Raw genomic sequence first — 18,961 nt, 5'->3', positions numbered from 1 at the left:
GCGACCAAAGAGCAGGAGGGATGCCCACCATAGGGGGAAAAGAGGAGGACACTGGGAAACGTCAGGAAAAAGGAGAGAGGGGAAGGTGGCTAGGGTGCTGAGGAATTACAAGACAGAGGTAGAGAGGAATAACAACAACGCTCTGAAGCAACGGTCAAATGCACAGTTGACAGTTGCTGTTTACAGCATGGCACAGGGCAGCAAGTCAGTCGGAGCAATGGTCAACTACCACAGGACATTATACCCATGACCTCCCTGGAGATCAAGTATCAGCAACAGGTGGGAACCAGCCCATGCCAAATCACTGTAAGCACTTAACTGTGCCAGCTTTTAATAAGCATGAACTTCGTATCTTATTAAAAATACAAAAAGATGATACTCTGGATACTCCAAAAAGATACAAACCCCCCAAATCAACAATCCAGTTACTCCAGACATCAGAACCTGCACAGCAGCAGGTGACAGAAAACAACCATGAACTCCAATGAAAAATAGAGAGCACTATAGCAACAGCCTAAGAGAAGCCCACAGGAGCACTTAACTCACCTCCTGACCAGACTTGGCAGAGTTTTCTGAATGGAGAGATTCAATTTCCCCTTCAATCATTGCAGCTTCTAGGCACTCATGCAGATCTTTAAAGCCATTAACCTGGAGCGGATACTGGCCAAACATTTCTGTGTTTTCAAATTTTTTACCTTCACATAAGAAATTAAATAGTTAAGGTTTTAGGAACAAGCATTTATTTATTTTTAAAAAAAATAGGTCACCTGACCTAGCCTACAGAACAATACCCACATTTTCTTATTCAATTACTCAATCACATGTAGGAAAACAAGTTACTCTAAAAAAGTCACTTGAATGTAACATTGAAAATTACTGTACTTTCCTCTTCAGCCCATTTTTTATATTGTTTTTCATCTACTGGTAATAACAAAACTCAAAACGACTTGGCCTTACAGATATGCAGGAAGTTTTACAAATACAAATCAAAGTCTTCCTCCTGCAAATAGCAGTTCAGTAATACAACCCTACACTGTATCAGCAAAGTCAGTGGAATTGTTGGTATGAAACAGCCCTTTGTATAAGTACATTTTGCAAAAATAAACCACAAAAGAGAACATTCATGATTTCTGTCCTGAAAACAAGCTCTTAATTTGGTAAGAGTGTATAAAGATGTAAGCTCAAACATGAGAAGAAATACGGGTGACGAGATTTCAATCTACAATTTCAATTTATTTAATCCTAAAGTCAGTAACAAGTCTTCTTACATCTGCCAGTTTTCTTTACATTGGTTTGGTTTTTACTCATCTCCTCAGTTAAGATGAGAATGTAAGACATGAAAGAAGCTGAACGCAAAGGAGCAAGAATGTTAGCTAGTAGCAAGAAATATCCAGAAAGGTTTTGAAATCTGACAACAAATCCTTAGATACACTGTTCCAGACTGAGGAACAACCTAGAAGCCACTTGAAAGATTATAGCTGCTTCATTGAAATGCATCTCAGGAGTTATTCACTCTTGGGATGAGGGACAGAATCACCAACATGAAAAATACCTCCACAACTGCTGGCCTCCTGGAAATAGAGAACACTGCAGTCCTGCAGATCTACTAATTATATGCAGATAAGATGAAGGGAAGCTTGTTGTACAGTCTCTTCCTCCTCAGTACTCTCTGACACTGCCCTTCAGCAGGTTTCTACTGACTTGTTTTCAACTGACTGTACTTTTAAGAGGGTGAGTTAACAGAAATTGTGCAGAAAGAAATGCAACAATTGAAATTTTAAATGGCATTAAACAAAGCAGAGGGAGTGCAAGAGACTAGTGCCCTGATAATAATTTCTTGCAAGCATTTTTGCTCAGCATCTCATCCTAACTTCTACTTCACTTAAGCACATACACTCAGCTTGTGAAAGTTATCAAAACAGTCCTTCTGGGCCACTGTGGCTCACTACATTTACCTTCAGCCTCATATTCTCAGGACAAACCTTTTGTCACAGACTGAATGCGTATTCTCCAAGCATTCTTCTGCAGAAGTAGCTAAAACGCTACAACTGCATCACTCACCTGTGTACTTCGACAAGCACTGAACAGACAGGAGCGCAGAAGCGCAAGTAAATTCAGGTGCATACCTTCAAGTACACCAACTGCTAGAAATCGTCCATAAAACAACTCCACCATTGGGTTCTTTGGTTTCTCTCCATCCCTGAAAATAGAAGGCGTGTTAGTGTAAAAAAATTAATCACGAAGCTCCGAACTTTTGTAAAACTATGAGCAGATTATTCTGAAATCATTATGGAAATGCTACCTATTTTACTCAGCTACTGTTCATTTAGTTTTGTACTTTCCTCTAATGACAATAACAATGATTCACATACTTCCCAATAATAAGTATATTCTGAAAATTAAGTTTCAGAAGTGCTTCATTCCAGGAAAAGTTACGTAAATCAGATTCAATTCATGAGTGGTTAAATTGTTCAAAACCCTTTTAAAAACTATTTCCTGCAACACTCTAGAAGCAACTATGTATTCAAAATACAGTTTACAGATATTCACTTATACAAATGATATTTACTTCTGAAGAGGAGAAACAGGAGCAAGGTTTTGAAGTATTTAAAATACAGGGTTGAAAAGCAAAACTGCAATCGAATAAAAAATGCCTAATTGATTATGTACAAAACATCTCTACTCTTTATATACTTCGGACTTCAGTCAGCAAGATTTCTAATATGAAATCAGAAGGTGAAAAAAGACAATTAATGGAAAATCAAAGGTATCATCTCGTATAGAAAAAACAAACTTGAACTAAACCAAGCTACAGAGTCGGATCTTTTTCAGCCATACAGTGAGAAGTGGATTTTTGGTTGTTTTGCTTTTTCTCGTCAAAATGTTCAATATACAGAGCTAGGAAGGAAAAAAAAAAAATAAATAAATCTTACCTCTCTTCTTCAGCTTTAATTTGGAAGGCATCTTCTAGCCAATCTAATAATTTGTGAGTAAATTCACTAACATCTTGCTGTTGAAAAACATAAAATGATCAGTATATGTTCCCATATGATGGGAATACAATGAAGCATCACCTTACAAGATCAGTACAGCAGTCCTCCCCTCCACAAGAGCTCCAAGAAAACAACCCACCACACTATGTCTAAGACTAAGCCATGACTGTTTTTTTCATGTGTGGCTCAGAGCACACTACGGCTCTGGTGTTCCTCAGTCATTGCATTGTCCTATGATCCTTATTACTTGGGCTCAGCTTTCATACCATGCTAGTCCAAAGGCACCCTAAGAATCCCATTGTTCAAACCATTTGGTATCTAACAAGTAGTGACTGATATTACTTTCATCGAGCACTAAATTCAGCATGCTGTTGTAATTAAACACCTTAGCCATATAATCTCATGTGGGAACAATATAGCATTGGAAGAAACAAAGTGTTTCTCAGAAAAGCAAAATATACACACTGTGATTTAGGCAAAAATCCTCAATATGAATATGAGGTCCCTAAAATCCAATATCTACACAGACAAACAGTAGACTAGGACTGTACCAGCCCAGGAGGTACTGTTAGATCAGAAGAATAAAGCTCTTTCAAAATCCACAGAAGCAAAACTAACCCCTAAAAGCAAGAATGTGGAACTATTAGTTTCTAAAATAGGAGAAAAGTCTACTGAATAGAAGTCTACTGAATAAAATAGTCATGCTGTCTGGATTTTTTTTTTTTTTTAACAAAAGTAAATAGAAATCACATAATATTAGAGAAAAAGCTCAAAGCCTGTGATAATTAGAAGTTTCTTCTCTATGGACATTTTGAATTTTTATTGTCCAGTTTAAGTATTTCCTACTGCCAGATACCATATGAAAACATGTATAAGCTTGAATGAAAATACACAGAAAATACCTGTTGGGAATCATTTGATTTAAAAGCATCTTTAAGGATTTCAACCGCTCTTGATGGGTCGACATATTTTCTCTTTGAACCAACTAGAAGTGCAAACAGGTACCTCAATTCACGCATGAAAGGCAGATTCCTATGTTCCTGCATTTGAAGAAGAATTAAATATATTTAACCAAAAAAAACCCAATCATAAAATCATATAATATAATCATAGAATGGTTTGGGTTGGAAGAGACCTTAAAGATCATCTAAGTTCCAACCCCACTGCCATGGGCAGGGACACTTTCCTCTAGATCATAGAATCATCTAGTTGAAAGAGACCTTCAGGATCATGGAGTCCAAACATTCACCCTGCACTATGAGGGCCCCTAAACCATGTTGCTCAGCACCAAATCCACACAGTTTTTAAACACCTCCAGGGATGGGGACTCCACCACCTCCCTGGGCAGCCTGTTCCAATACTTCACAACCCTCTCTGTAAAGAAATTCTTCCTGATATCTAACCTAAATTTCCCCTGGCGCAACTTGAGGCCATTCCCTCTCGTCCTGTCATTCATAACGTGGGAGAAGACACCGACCACCATCTCCCTACAACTTCCTTTCAGGTAATTGTAGAGAGCGATAAGGTCCCCCCAAGCCTCCTCTTCTCCAGACTAAACAGTCCCAGCTCCCTCAGCTGCTCCTCATAGGACAAGTTCTCTAAACTCTTCACTAGTTTCGTTGCTCTTCTCTGAACCCGCTCCAGCACCTCAACGTCCTTCTTGAAGTGAGGGGCCCAAAACTGGACACGGTACTCAAGATGTGGCCTCACCAGTGCTGAGTATAGGCAGAAAATCACTTCCCTGCTCCTGCTGGCCACACTGTTTCCGATACATGCCAGGATTCCATTGGCTTTCTTGGCTGCTTGGGCACACTGCTGGCTCATGTTCAATCGGCTGTCGATCAGCACCCCCAGGTCCTTCTCTGCTGTGCAGCTTTCCAGCCACGCTTCCCTAAGCCTGTAACGCTGCAGGGGGTTGTTGTGGCCTCAGGTTACTCAAAGCCTCATCCAACCTGGCCTCGAACACTTCTAGGGATGGGGTTGTCATGGTTTGATGTGTGGGGGAGTGGGGGTTCTGGTGGCAGGAGAGGGGTTTTGCTCACTGTGACCTCCCTGGTTTTGGAACCGGGTTAGACTTAGTTCTGGCCACCAGATCAGACTGCCATCCCCCTCGGGGTTGAGCCAATCAGCGCCTCTGTGAATTGCCCTATTTAAGTCAGGACAAAGGAACCAGAAAAGGTGCTTTGCCCAGGAACGAGGAGAGAAGGGAGGAGGGCACTGCCCCCGCTCCCTGGCTCCCGGCCGGGCAGCTGCCTGCGTTGGGCTGGCACCGCCCACTAAGGATGGCAGCACCAGAGCTGGCTGGGGAACTCGGGGAGCGCCCCACTCCCGGGGTGCCCACTGGGCTGAGTTCACCTGGAGAGGACCGAGATCTGAGAGGAACAGCCGCATTGACACCAGGTCAGTGAGGATGGAGCGGGAGGAGGTGTGCCGGAGCTGAGTTTCCCCTGCGGCTGATGGTGAGATAGCAGGCGGCCCCCCTGCAACCAGGACGGCCTGGGTGGAGTAGAGACCCACTCGGAGCCCGTGGAGAGGAGATGCCTGAGCCTGAGGACGGTCGTGTTGGGGTGCACGACAATGCAGAGAGGCATCTGGAGTCTGCGTGACGACCCACGCCGGAGCCAGTGGCTACAGCTCCCTAAGTACCCGAGACTGTGGTATAGCCCACACCGGAGCAATCTGCGGGGAAGGATTGTTTCCAGTGGGCTGGACTCACGCTGGGGAAGTTTGTGGATTTTTCCTCGTGGGTAGGGGATCCACTGGAGCAGGGGAAAAGGGTGTAAGGACTCCTCCTCCTTTAAGAAAGAAGCAGCAGTAACAGCACGGAATGAACTGACCTGCACTCCTCCAGTCCCTGCTCCCTGAGCCGCTGCGGGGAGGAGGTAGAGCCAGGAGGAAAAGAAAAAGGTGGGGGGGAAGGTGTCGGTTTTTAAGTTCTGGCTTTGTTTCTTTTTATCCTCTCAAGTAACCGGTTTTGTTTCCCTTTGTCCTTTTAAGTAACCATCAATAAACTGTTTTGCTTTAAGAAAGCCCAGTCTGTTTTGCCCAGGACCATGGTTGGTGGGTGCTCCCTCTGTTCTTGTCTCAACCCTCAGTCCCTTTATTATATTTTTCTCCTCTCCACTTTACTGGAGAAGGAGAGACTGTGTGAGTTTTAGTTGCTGGATCGGCCTAAAACCACGACAGGGGCACTCACAACTTCTCTGAACAACCTGTTCCAGTGCCTCACCACCCTCAGAGTGAAGAATTTCTTCCTTAGATCTACTCAAAAGCTACCCTTTTTCAATTTAAAGCCATTGCCTCTTGTCCCATCACTAAACAACCCAGTAAAAAGTCCCTCTCCAGCTTTCTTATAGGCCCCGTTTAAGTACTGGAAAGCTGATAGAAGGTTTCCCTGGAGCCTTTTCTTCTTCAGGCTGACCAACCCCAACTCTCTCAGTCTGCCTTCACAGGAGAGGTGCTCCAGCCCTTGGATCATTTTTGTGGCCCTCCTCTGGATTTGCTCCAACAGCTCCATGTCCTTTTTATGTTGGGGGCCCCAAAGCTGAAAGCAGTATTCCAGGTGGGGTCTCATCAGAGCAGAAAAGAGCGAGAGAATCACATCCCTCAACCTACTGGTCATGCTTCTTTGGATGCAGCCCAGGATACAGTTGGCTTTCTGGGCTACAAGAGCACATGGTCAGCTATTGTTGAGCTTCTCAACCAACACTCCCAAGTCCTTCTTCTCAGGGCTGCTTTCAATCCATTCTCTGCCAAGCCGGTGCTTGTGCTTACCATTTCCCTGACTCATGTGCAAGACCTTGCACCTGCCCTTGTTGAATTTCACAAGGTTGGCATGGGCCCACCTCTCCAGCCTGTCAAGGTCCCTCCAGACGGCATCCCTTCTCTCCAGTATGTTGATCATAGCACACAACTTGGTGTCACCAGCAACCTTGCTGATGGCGCACTCAATCCCATTGTTCATGTTGCTGACAGAGATGCTAAAAATTGCCAGTCCCAATAGCAACCCCTGAAGAACACCAGTCATCACTGGTCTCCACTTGGACATCGAGCCATTGACTGCAGTTCTCTGAGTGCAACCTTCTAGCCAATGCGTTATCCACCGAGTGGTCCATCCATCAACCCAACTTAGAGACAAGGATGTCGTGTGGGACAGTGTCAAATGCTTTGGACAAGTCCAAGCAGATGATGTCAGTTGCTCTTCCCTTATCCACCAACGCTGTAACCCCATTGTAGAAGGCCACCAAGTTTGTCAGGCACAATTTGTCCTTAGTGAAGCCATGCTGACTGTCACCAATCACCTCCTTTTCTTCCCATGTGCCTTAGCATAGTTTCCAGGATCATCTGCTCCATGATCTTGCCAGGCACAGAGGTTTGACTGACTGGCACCAGACTGCCATGACTTCTCAAATATGACAGATAGCGGCTTAGTAACTTCATCCACCATTTCCCTCAGGAACCGTGGATGCATCTCATCAGGTCCCATGGACTTGTGCACCTTCAGGTTCTTTAGATGGTCTCGAACCTGATCTTCTCCTACAGTGGGCAGTTCTTAATTCTCCCAGTCCCTGCCTTTGCCTTCTGTGACTTGGGCTGTGTGGCTGGAGCTCTTGCCAGTGAAGACTGAGGCAAAAAAGTCATTGAGTACCTCAGCCTTCTCCATATTCTGGGTAACTAGGTCTCCCGTTTCCTTCTGGAGAGGGTCCACATTTTCCCTAGTCCTCCTTTTATCACCAATGTACCTACAGAAGTTTTTCTTGTTGCCCTTGATGTCCCTGGCCAGATTTAATTCTATCAGGGCTTTAGCTTTCCTAACCTGATCCCTGGTTGCTTAGACAATTTTCTCTGTATTCTTCCCAAACTACCCGTCCTTGCTTCCACCTTGTGTAGGCTTCCTTTTTGTGTTTGAGTTGGTCCAGGAGCTCCTTGTTCATCCATGCAGGCCTCCTGGTGTTCCTGCCTGACTTCCTCTTTGTTGGGATGCACTGCTCCTGAGCTTGGAGAAGGTGATCCTTGAATATTAGCCAGCTCTCTTGGGCCCCACTTCTGTCCAGGGCTTTATCCCATCATACTCTACCAAGCAGATCCCTGAAGAGGCCAAAGTCTGCTCTCCTGCAGTTCAAGGTAGTGAGCTTGCTGTGCACCCTCCTTGTCTCCCTAAGCATCTTGAACTCCACCATTTAATGGTCACTGCAGCCAAGGCTGCCCTTGAGCTTTGCATTCCCCACTAGCCCCCCCTTGTTGGTGAGAACAAGGTCCAGCATAGCACCTCTCTTCATTAGTTCTTCTATCATTTGGAGAAGGAAGTTATCATCATGGCATTCCAAGAACATCCTGGATTGCTTCTGCTCTGCTGTGTTACCCCTCCCACAGATATGAGAGTGGCTGAAGTCCCCCATGAGAACCAGACCTTGTGAACGTGAGTCTGCTCCTATCTGTCTATAGAGGGCCTCATCTGCTTGGTCTTCCTGGTCAAGTGGCCTATAGCAGACCTTCACTATAACATCACCTGTCCGTGCCCTCTTTTTAATCTTGACTCATTAGCTCTCTGTCAGCTCCTCATCCATCCCGAGCTGGAGCTGCATGCACTCCAGTTGGTCTTTGACATAGAGGGCGACACCACCTCATCATTTTCCCTGCCTGTCCTTCCTAACAAGCCTGTATCCTTCGATTCCAAATCTACTTTACAGAAGTGTTATCAATGAACTAAGTGTATATCCAGACAATTACCATAATAATATATAAGCTTACTTGTAGTACTACCAAGATAGTGTTGCATGTCTTCTACTTGTCAGTTTTACAAAATAATGTAGTTCTCTGGCAAGAAAATTACATTTCAGAAACTGAAAGCTCCTTGAAACCACATCTAGGTGTGGCTTTTTGAATTAAATGGGGCTGAATGGACAAGTGGACAAGCTGTATTGCATTTAAGACAGAACTGTTGTTCCCAAGACTAACAAAGCCTCAAGTAATACATTGCAACAATATGCAATGATTTTATTGAAATTAGTATTCCTCTACACCTCTAGCAGAATTTTTTGTCAGCTCACACATTGCCTAGTATCATTTTAAGCTTATTTTTTACTGAAGACTAAATTAATAAATGTGTACACAAAATCATTATTGTTTTTCTTGACAGATGTAAGAGAAATAGCCTGTTTTCCTTTCTATATATTTTTTTAGCTATAGTTCATAGCGAATATGGAGTTCTTTCTCTGGTTTCCAGGAAAGAATACTACTACTTGCCCATATAATGAAAAGCAAGTAAACTGAAACACAAATTCATCACACCATAGATTAAACCATAGATTAAACATGCTGCAGAGATTGAATATCACTCATACTGCTGAGTAGGCAGTTCACAAATACTTGTGAAATTAAACCCATGTAATATCCACTTGTTTTTAGAAAAAAAAAGTATCATTCAAAGGCAACACAGATGTCAGATGCTGGTCAAACTGGAATTACTTGAGGACAAACTATTTCACATGCTCATCAAACAGCAGACTTGTTCAGTCACTCCTATGTCAATCCAGTATGCATAAAGCTTTTTGTACATAAAGTCTGTTTTATTTAAGCTTTAAAAACTGTGCATGGTGAATTGGAATATGTTACTGCATAATACCTAAAAACTACTTCTAGTCACATAAATTCCCAAGTTTTACTTGCTCTTCTAGTCCACCTTGCAAAACACCTGCCAATTATAAACAACATTCACAGAAAAGGTTGAAGACATCATCAAATGCCACCCTAATTCAGCATTAAATCATTATAATTTAAAAATAAAATCAGTCTCCCATTTACACATTTAAAGCATTTTCTAACAACAATACCGGGAAATAAATTGTGAAAGTGATTTTTTTTTCTTGCTGTTTTCATAAAGTGATCTATTAAAAATGAAGAGTACCAAGTTTTAGATATAGATATACTTGATAAAAATGCTTCCAGTGATAATTCATACGCATAATATAGGTGATTGATCACAGAATACTCTAGATCTCACCTTCCTTTTGTTAAATCTGAAGTACATAGACAGTGAGTATTATTGCATTACTTGCCCAAATTTACACTACTAATTTGGCTGAGTTTTAAGCATACTTATAGCTTTAGGTTGAGCAACTGGCTACTCAGAACAAGTATCTCTGTAAAGCCTATAAAAGCTCATTGAAAATAGAAAAATCCTTGTTGTTTTTTTTGAGAAAGCTCAATTTAATGCATTAGGCATGATCCTTGATCAGATTATGTGGGCAATACCACAACAAACAGTGATTCTGACTAAATAAAGCCTAAAATCTTCAGAAGAACGTGAGCCACTCAGTCCCCTAGACAAAGCACACAGTTCCACAAAGGACTTGCAGATTAAAACAAAAGAACTAATAAAGTGATCACAGCATATGGCTTGCAATTTTAAAGCGTACTGTAGGTGCACCAACACAAAAAAAGACTAAAATCAATTTTGGAATACAAATTGTAAGGAAAGTTCATAATCTAACACATTATCTAGATAATCACCTGTCATGCCTGCATAAATAATGTCTTAATATACTGATGTTGGAACAATTTATGATTAAGAAACTCTTCTAAAGCAATCCACATGTTTAATACATAGTGAACATTTGTTATTGTCAATCAGTATGTCAGGACACAGGCATAACGGTAACACTGAAACAGGGGGAAGGATGTGCTAACCTGTAGCACAGTAACTCACTTCCTCTGCTAATAAAACGTTTCCTGAAGATATCATCGAGGCCAAATATTTAGCTGGCCTCACTGCATACAGCAAAACAGATCTGTTCACACGACAGCAAGAGGTAAGAGACCTGGGAGAGCAAAGAAGCTGCAGTAACTACAGAGAACCATATTTATTCTACAGAAGGAAGCTGAGGAACACATCAAGGAAAAGATATAAATTTGAAATGAAAATGAACAAAAACAGATTGGAGATTTTAAGTGTATGCCCAAGTTTAAAATCCAGAAAAACAAAGCCCAATTAGCTGAGGCAAAGAGGGTGAAGTTGCTGTTTGTTTCAGGGGTTTTTTTTAAGTCAAAATTTATACTAATGATTTCTGGATTTTTTACATATCAAACTATTAATAGCATTTGGATTCAATATATTGATAGGAAAGAACAAAATCACCCCAATATGCAATATTCCCTGAAGTACAACCACATGTTGTGATTGAAAACAATCAATCAAGAGATTGTTATGACCCTAGCATTAAACTCCACTTTCCACCAACTGGAAGAACAACAGGACGTACACCAAAGTCTACAAAATCTGGCATTATTAAAACTTGGTCTTTATTAGTAAGGAAATTTGATCCTAGAGAATGTCAGTCACATACAATACTTAACACTAGGTTAAAAATAAAAACCAAAACAAAATTAAGTCGAGATAGTTTTAACACAAATAAGCAGATGAAAGTAAACTCCAGGGCTTTTTTTTTTTTGTCAGTTGGTAACCTATATTACAACTTTAAATCAATTTACCTCTGTTTGCTTTCACCTTGAAAAAAAAATAAAAGTACTGTATCTGGGAGCATGCATGCTTATTTCTTCTGTTTGTCTAAGTTCCAACTGGCGAAACAATCTCTGTTCCTAAATTCTCACCAAAACATATTTCAACACTAAGACAATCCTTTTTTAGCTGTAGATAAAACAGACGAGTACATCAATTAATAATGTTATTTCATTCTGGAATTTAAGTTAAAAAAGAAGATGATACAAACTACTGCCAGAGATTCTTACTAGCAGGCTTGCAGAAGCAAGGTTTCTGCACAAATCCCTATACTTGCCTGGTGTTACACCATTTCACACAGCCTTAATATTGTCTGTCATGGTCAGAATTTCTAAGAAATAACACTTTGGAATTGCTAAAGGCATTCAGCTGCTAGTGTCAGTGCTTGAGCAAGACATTTTTCAAAGACAACAGCTTGTTATTATCTATTTCATACCACCTCTTAGATGCCATCTGCTTTTTACACCCTGAAAAATGAAGGTAAAGAACTCCAAGTACTGTAGGATATTACTAAAACAAATTATATGACAAATAACGAAATACCAGGCAGAAAGAAAATCTAAAAATAAAGAAAAACCCCAAACATTTCAGTATAACTCTTTGGTAAAACACAACTATATCTTGCCTTTCTTACTAAAATACACTGTCCCGTCACCCTCTTGTGACATATTTCCAGTACTACCCACATTGTATTTGCACACCATCTCATGACCTAATGCAAACATTTTTTCCTAAAAAAAAAAAAATCTAAAAAAAACCCACAAGTGGCACCTTGCCCTTTGAACAGGGCAGGGGGTAGGCAGGGGAGAAATTATACAGTTCTGACTGAACATTCAATTTCCCTTTCATGGTACATACCAAGAGGTTTCGAATAGAGACATTATCGTCTCTATGTCTTTTCTTTTTTGCTTTTTTTAATTGCAGCTCTTACTTTTGCTAGTGAACACTCCAGTCAAGCCTGAAATGCCAAACAACTAAGAACAGGCTGACAACACACTCCCTCTCTTTAAAGTCCAAAGGAAAGGGGCAAAAGGCAATAGTCTGATTTCTGGATATGCAAAAACTTACTGCTCTGTAAGCCCTTGTTAAAAATCAGGGCATCGAGTGCCTTCACGATTCATATAGCCACTTCCTCTTCCTATTTCTTCCTTTTTATTTCATAACATAGAAGTCAAGATGCCTTCATGTATCTCTCTTCACAGGGCATCCATGAAGGAAGAAAAATTGGTCTGTTTTGCCCTCAGTCCACAACCGTTCCCCCTTGCTAGTCTGAGGTCACAAGAAACCAGAGCCAAGGCCCCCATCTCCCCAATCCCATATGAGTACCAGAATAAACATGGGAAAATTTATGCTTAAAAATCACCTCATGAGAAGGCCAGAAGAGACAAGCTAATAAACAAAAGCTTACTCTCAGATCGTGAGTTACAAGTAACAAACATCCCCTCAAAAAAAACAACAATTAAGTGGCCAGGCCAACACTAACAATGCTGCCAGCAAAGCTACACAGATCAAAAACACGCACGTAATCAAAAAGCATGCCTGTAGCTGCACAGAGTGAGGCAACCAGAACAAAATATGTTATGTTCACGTCAGAAATGCTCACCCACGAGCAAGAGTGCTGCTACAACTCCATCAGCAAAGCCCTTTCACTGAACCTGGTCTAAGCAGCAGCACGCCGAGCAAGCTCTGCCTCTCTCAACACACTGTCCCGTACTGTGAGGCTAATGTATTTTATATAAGATCCATAATAGGAAGCTCAGAGAAATGGTAATTGGCATCTATAAAATCCGTGCTCATTTGAGTTAGAGAGCGGGGCGGAATTCAATCACAAGAGAGCAATGCCCTTATGAGCCACCAGGGGAAGCGAACTGCTAATTTTACCTTTTGGTTTCGAGGCAAGTCTTGAGCATTTGCAGGAGGATTGAAATTCAAAACTAGTCTTCGAAACTCCAGCAGGTTAAATAATGACTGAAAAGAAAAAAAAAAAACCCAAAAACAAACGTTTAAGCACTTCTACAAACAATACAAAATTCTTCCAGATATGTCTTAGTGAAATAAATGAAGTGTTAAACATATGCAATGCTAAGGTTTCATTTCAGAAGGTATATTATTTTACTTAACTTTGCTAAACATATTTTCACCAGAAGACAATTATTTTTGCCAAGAAAACAGCATAATCAAAAAAACTTTACACTTAATCATATAAATGGAACAATAACTTCAGATGATGGGTAAATCACTTTGTACAACAAGAATTTTATTAATTGTTTAACTTCAGTTTTCAAATTGAAATTAAGGCCTGTTTAATCATGTAAAATTCCTCTTGTAGTCTCTCTTTCATCTGCCTCCTCAGTGCAGAGAGAATACACCTTTGTATATGCAACCTAAATCTACTTGCAATTATCTGTTCTCTTTGCTTTGTGTCCACTCCTTCCATTAATGTAGGATCTGAGTGAGGTACATAAGAATAAGGAAACTGGGTTATACATCTTTGCAGGCAAGGAACTGATAACATTCTTATTTTACGGACAAGAAGACATGAAAACAGGTGTCTACAGGCACACCCACAAAGAACCCCACAGTGTAACACAGAGCCTGAAGTCAAGAGAGTACAAGAACAAGATGACCCCACGTTGCAAAAATAAAAGTCCAAAGCAATGGCTGAGAACTGAAGTCCTCAGCACTTGTGTAACCACATCATTGCTTTTCTCTACAGGCAGAAAGCACTTTTAACTAAAGTTCACTTCCTTACCACAGACTAGCAGTTCGATGAAGAAAGGGTAGCAGAAAAGGTCTGAAGTATTTTAAACATGCTCATCAGAAAAGTACAGGAAAGATTTGCCCTCCTTTCATACCCTTTGGTTTTACAATCTACAATTCAATTCCTCTCCAACTCCCGCCCCGATCACATATTAGCTATTTATTTTGGAAAGGCAGAGCTTGCTTATCCCAGCAATAGACTTTGACCCTGCAACTCGTCCTACACTGGTAAAGACTTAAGTCACAGACCACAGTGAGTTTAATAGAATTTCAACCTCATGGTGAGAAGAAAGTGAAACTCAAGGTGTGAAAAGGCACTGCATTTACTCTTAATAATTTAGAACACGTTGGAGGGAAAAAAAAAAAAAAAAGACGAGTTTGAAAAGTTGCAACATTTCTGACTCTCCTTGTGAAAGAGCCTGCACTGAGTTTAAACTCTTCCCACACCTCACAGTACACAGCATCTCCAGCAAAATGAACTGGCTGAAGTTGCCTTTCCTAACATTTTTAGATTTAAAAATAAAATAATTAAAAAAAAAAAAAATCAAAACACCAACAAAAAAGACCTTTCTGACCTTGCTAAATCAACACAGACAATTGAGTAGTCAAGTTTTTTTTTTTCCTTCTGTGTTGCCGTTCAAAATACAGGTTTCCCTTTTATTCGTCCTTGCAGAGAAGGGCAATTAAAACACAGAGTCCTTTGTTTACCTCAAAGCATAGAAAATGTTAATATTTAATTCAAGTGTCATTCCAGAAGTTGATACTAATTGAAGTTACATCTCATGATGTAACAGCATTCCACTGATGGGCTCTTCATCAAGCAAAACATAGCAATATCTTACGTACAAAATAAACCAGCTGCTCAAATATAATGTCCAAAAACTGATTTCTCTCCGTGACTAATTCAAGTGCCACCAAAATGCCAAGCAGCTGAGCTGGCCGATTTCATAATACACATACAAGAACTAAGTACAGAAAACTGTACTAAAGTTCAGAATTTTTGCCTGGCATTCAATCCCCGGGTTTTGCACAAAAACTGTATTTCTTTAATCCAGAATTCTAAACTGTAAGCATGTTAACTCCATGCTTTACTGAGCTGAACAAACCTATTTCCGCAAGCTGCTGAGAATAATTAAGAGGATTGTCATACGTTCTTTTCCTCTTTGGCTTTGTTCTACTCGAAGTTTCTTATGCAAGACAGTTAGTTATTAAACTTTTCTCCAAAACAGCTTACACTGTGCGTGGTTGTACTGAGATGCAGCAGAATGCTCATAGTTAACCTACGGTCAATATCACTAACGCTAACAGGACAGTATCATGGTGTAGCTCTTCTATACTGAGCTAAATCAACTCCAGGAAACTTCTATCTTCCTAAAAAATAAGAAGATAATTTCCCAATGTAAGTATAAACAAGTATACAATAAGTGCAACTGAGACAAGCAATTTTTGTGCCCTAAGTGCGTCAAAGAGGAGCCTAAGGTTCTTCCTCAGGTAAGGAGATATAAATGGGCTCCCCTAAGCCCTCATTGCAGCAGAGACCTCCCATGGCCACCCACCCCAGTGCTTCAGAAAGGGGCTAGGTGAAACAATTCCCAATTTGCCGAGCCATCTGTTGACTAGGCTTCCTACACCCAGAGTAGGTGACACCACGGAGCAGAAGCTGTTCTTCTGCAGCCACCAAAAGAGGCACAGCAGAGATTGTTCCTGGCCCGAGTGCCACCCGCTGGTCCCAAGCCAAAGCACTGGCCTTCCAAATACATTGCATGGGACAGCACTTCATCTCTCACCCATTTGGCTTCAGCTATAGAAAGGTGTCAGGAGTCCCAGTGCAAGAAAACAGGCTGGATCTAAAAGGTGGATACTTCATATCTATCGGCCTTGATCAAATATGTTTAAAATTTGCCAAGATAAATTATGCAAAACTTATGCATACAAGAAAAATTCTCTACAAGGTGGAGTTTTTTTTCATAGTGTATTTAAATCTATTTAAAAGCTGTCATCTGGAAACTTGACCAAGCTAAGGCTGTTAAATCAACTCAAATTATCATGAGGTTTTCAGAATACCTGCCTCCTATTGTATCAGTCTTGGGACTGAATAAGAGATTAAAAGAAAATGATAATTAACAACAAGAAAAAAAACAGTGTCAGTTTAGAGAGTTCAAACTAACCATGTCGAATGACAAAAGACATACTGTGGCTTTCCCCTGCTATAGGTGGTGATGATGTAGACATATTTTTGGGCATGCCATAGAGAGCTAGCTAACGTTGTAGCTTCAAGACTATAAGGTATTAAAAAAAAATATCACTTTTCTGAATAACGTCTACCCACACTATATAGAGTCCAAATACAATTCCAGAATATAAGCTGCCTTGGTTTCACCTAAAACACCCTGCCTATCCCTTTTCCCCCTCTTAATGTCTAGGATTATCAAATATAAGGACCTTGGCAGAATTTAGGTTGCCTGAGTGAAGGATTAATTCTTCACATTCAAGTACTGTAATGCTGCATTAATACTGCAAGAATATAAATTAGATGGCATATTAAATCCATAAAAGCTTGGCATGCAACACAGATCATTAAGAGCCACCAGCAGAGTCCTAAAATAGCAAAGATACTGGCATCAACAATACTTGAGACAGTAGGAAAACAGTACTTCTGCATCTAGATAAAAAATGATCAATCAAGTTGCTACACAGAGCTTTAGACAGGCTCTATCTGATGAATTCTTGCAAGTACTGTAAGCACAGAGCACCAAGAACATTTGTTTCAGTAGCAAATATATGAAAATCTTTTTTCTTTGACTAGCGATTTTGTATGTTTCCACTGCTGAGAACAAAAAAGCAAAAAGTTTTGTGCAAGAGCTGGGGAAATTTTAACACTGGTCACTTTTCTACAAGTTTACACGAAAACCATAATTTCATAATACTATGAACACAGCCATCTTTCCATTCAATGCATAAAGATTAAGCTCAGAAGAAAGGAAGGACACTCAAATTGATCTATCAAACTCCTATCAAAGTGATTCAGGCTACTCATTCTAAACCAGTCAGCAAGATGCCAAAAACATTCTAAACTGGCAGAAAATCATCTAGGATGCTTAAGCAGAATTAATACATTTGACCAACATTGTAATGACTGCAGAAAACCTAAACTTCTCCTAAGGTGGTAAGGAAAAAAAGTAAAAAAGAAAAAGAAAAAAAGCAGCTTAGCAAACAAAATAGGCAGACAGCTGGAACACCACCAGCATATTGTGAAACGCAGTCATCATTCAGGTTTCTCTTAGAGCAGCCCAAGAAAAGTTGTGCAATTTCTATTCTTGTGACAGGCCAGTTTGTAGATTCCCTTTTAACAATGTGAAGGGGATTAACAACAGGCAAGGATACCACAACTAGTATAGGTGTGCATAACGATACCTATGTGTCAGCAGCAAGTATCGGCTAGGAATTTTTCCAAATTAGTGCCAAGGCTTAAGATTTAACAGAAGAAAATACAAAGACTAATTGAACTTTTGCAAAGAAAATTTAAGAAGGATTTGATTTGGCTAGTAACCAAAAAATAAACATATCTTATTAATACAGCTTGAAAGCAACTCTTCAGCAAGAGGAAAGAAAAGTATGCATTCCTACAAACTCCTAAATTAATTACTCAGGTACTGGCATCCAGCTAAAACATGCCCTTGTGTAAGTTGAAAGCTTATATATGCATTAAAACAACATAACACCCCTTTGCCTCATTTAGTCATCTGAGGCCTTTTATGCATTTCCAGTTTTACATTTATTCAGATTTTAAAGCCACAAAGCAGAGATCATATCTACTTTCATTTTGTCCACCAAGCAGAGAGCAATCTTGAAGAATTAATATATTACTATTGTTCTAAAAATAAAAAGCAAAAATAGAGCTCTGCTTATGTCATTAAGTATATTACCTGAAATAGTTTCCCTCTGCCAACATGACAAATTAGACTTACGTTCTCACTTCTCCTTATAAACAATTTAGGTGGTTTACTGTATATAGAGTTAGTTTTAGTGGAATAGATTGGCCATTATTAGGGCTAACTTTCTATCCATGCTAAGAATCCAAATCGAAGAAAATGCAGAACTCAATGGAATGTATGCTCCCACCTGCACGAATTACCACATGCTCCTTCCAATAACATTAAGGACTTGAAATGTATTAGTGATCAATATTTGAAGTTCTAAGGGTTCAAAATAAAAGTACTCCTAAATACTGCACTTAGGCTTACTAGTGACTTTACAGTCCTGCATGCTGCAGATTGAATATTAGCATCCAGCAAAGCTCCATACTGCAAAAACATAAGCAACTTCACCGGCAACTAAGTCCACTTCTCTCCAACTTTCAAGTCTTTTGGACTCTATACCACTAATTTGAGAGAATCACTGCTCCCTCCTCTTTAAAGTCTTCCTCACTTTTTCTGTTTCTTGATCTATTCTACTGTTTTACCTTTAGGTTCATATCCTTGAACACACTTTTCTCACAACAAAGTCCATGAAGTGGCTGTTCATTGCTACTGCACTGGCTGCTATTCCTGTGCTGCGCTCCTTGCCACCCCACACCTCCTTATAACTCACACCAGGGCTGTCTCCAACTCCACTTGTGCATGTCTTATTCATGTAATGGTAAATTCTGTTTTCAGGATAGAGACTAAGGACAGACATTAAATGTGGTCAT

The 18,961-nt window shown here is 40.3% G+C and overlaps 1 protein-coding gene across 4 annotated transcripts in view; it reads right to left on the bottom strand.

The window, feature by feature from the left end:
• Positions 1 to 18,961, bottom strand: part of USP25 (ubiquitin specific peptidase 25) — a 66,283-nt gene that overhangs the window by 32,273 nt on the left and 15,049 nt on the right. For all 4 annotated transcript variants that reach the window (XM_086631413.1, XM_086631422.1, XM_086631430.1 and 1 more), the window contains exons 3-7: positions 13,393 to 13,479; positions 3,896 to 4,033; positions 2,934 to 3,010; positions 2,127 to 2,200; positions 547 to 695 (exon numbers count right to left, since the gene is read on the bottom strand). In XM_086631413.1, coding sequence (XP_086487539.1) covers positions 547 to 695; positions 2,127 to 2,200; positions 2,934 to 3,010; positions 3,896 to 4,012 — 417 coding nt within the window. In that variant the 5' untranslated portion in view covers positions 4,013 to 4,033; positions 13,393 to 13,479. The remainder of the gene's footprint in view (positions 1 to 546; positions 696 to 2,126; positions 2,201 to 2,933; positions 3,011 to 3,895; positions 4,034 to 13,392; positions 13,480 to 18,961) is intronic.

This window comes from Tauraco erythrolophus, chromosome 1 (genome assembly GCF_009769465.1).
Source record: "Tauraco erythrolophus isolate bTauEry1 chromosome 1, bTauEry1.pri, whole genome shotgun sequence".
Taxonomy (NCBI): domain Eukaryota; kingdom Metazoa; phylum Chordata; class Aves; order Musophagiformes; family Musophagidae; genus Tauraco; species Tauraco erythrolophus.
Note: the sequence above shows the minus strand (reverse complement) of the source record. Positions and strands in the feature narration are given on the sequence as shown.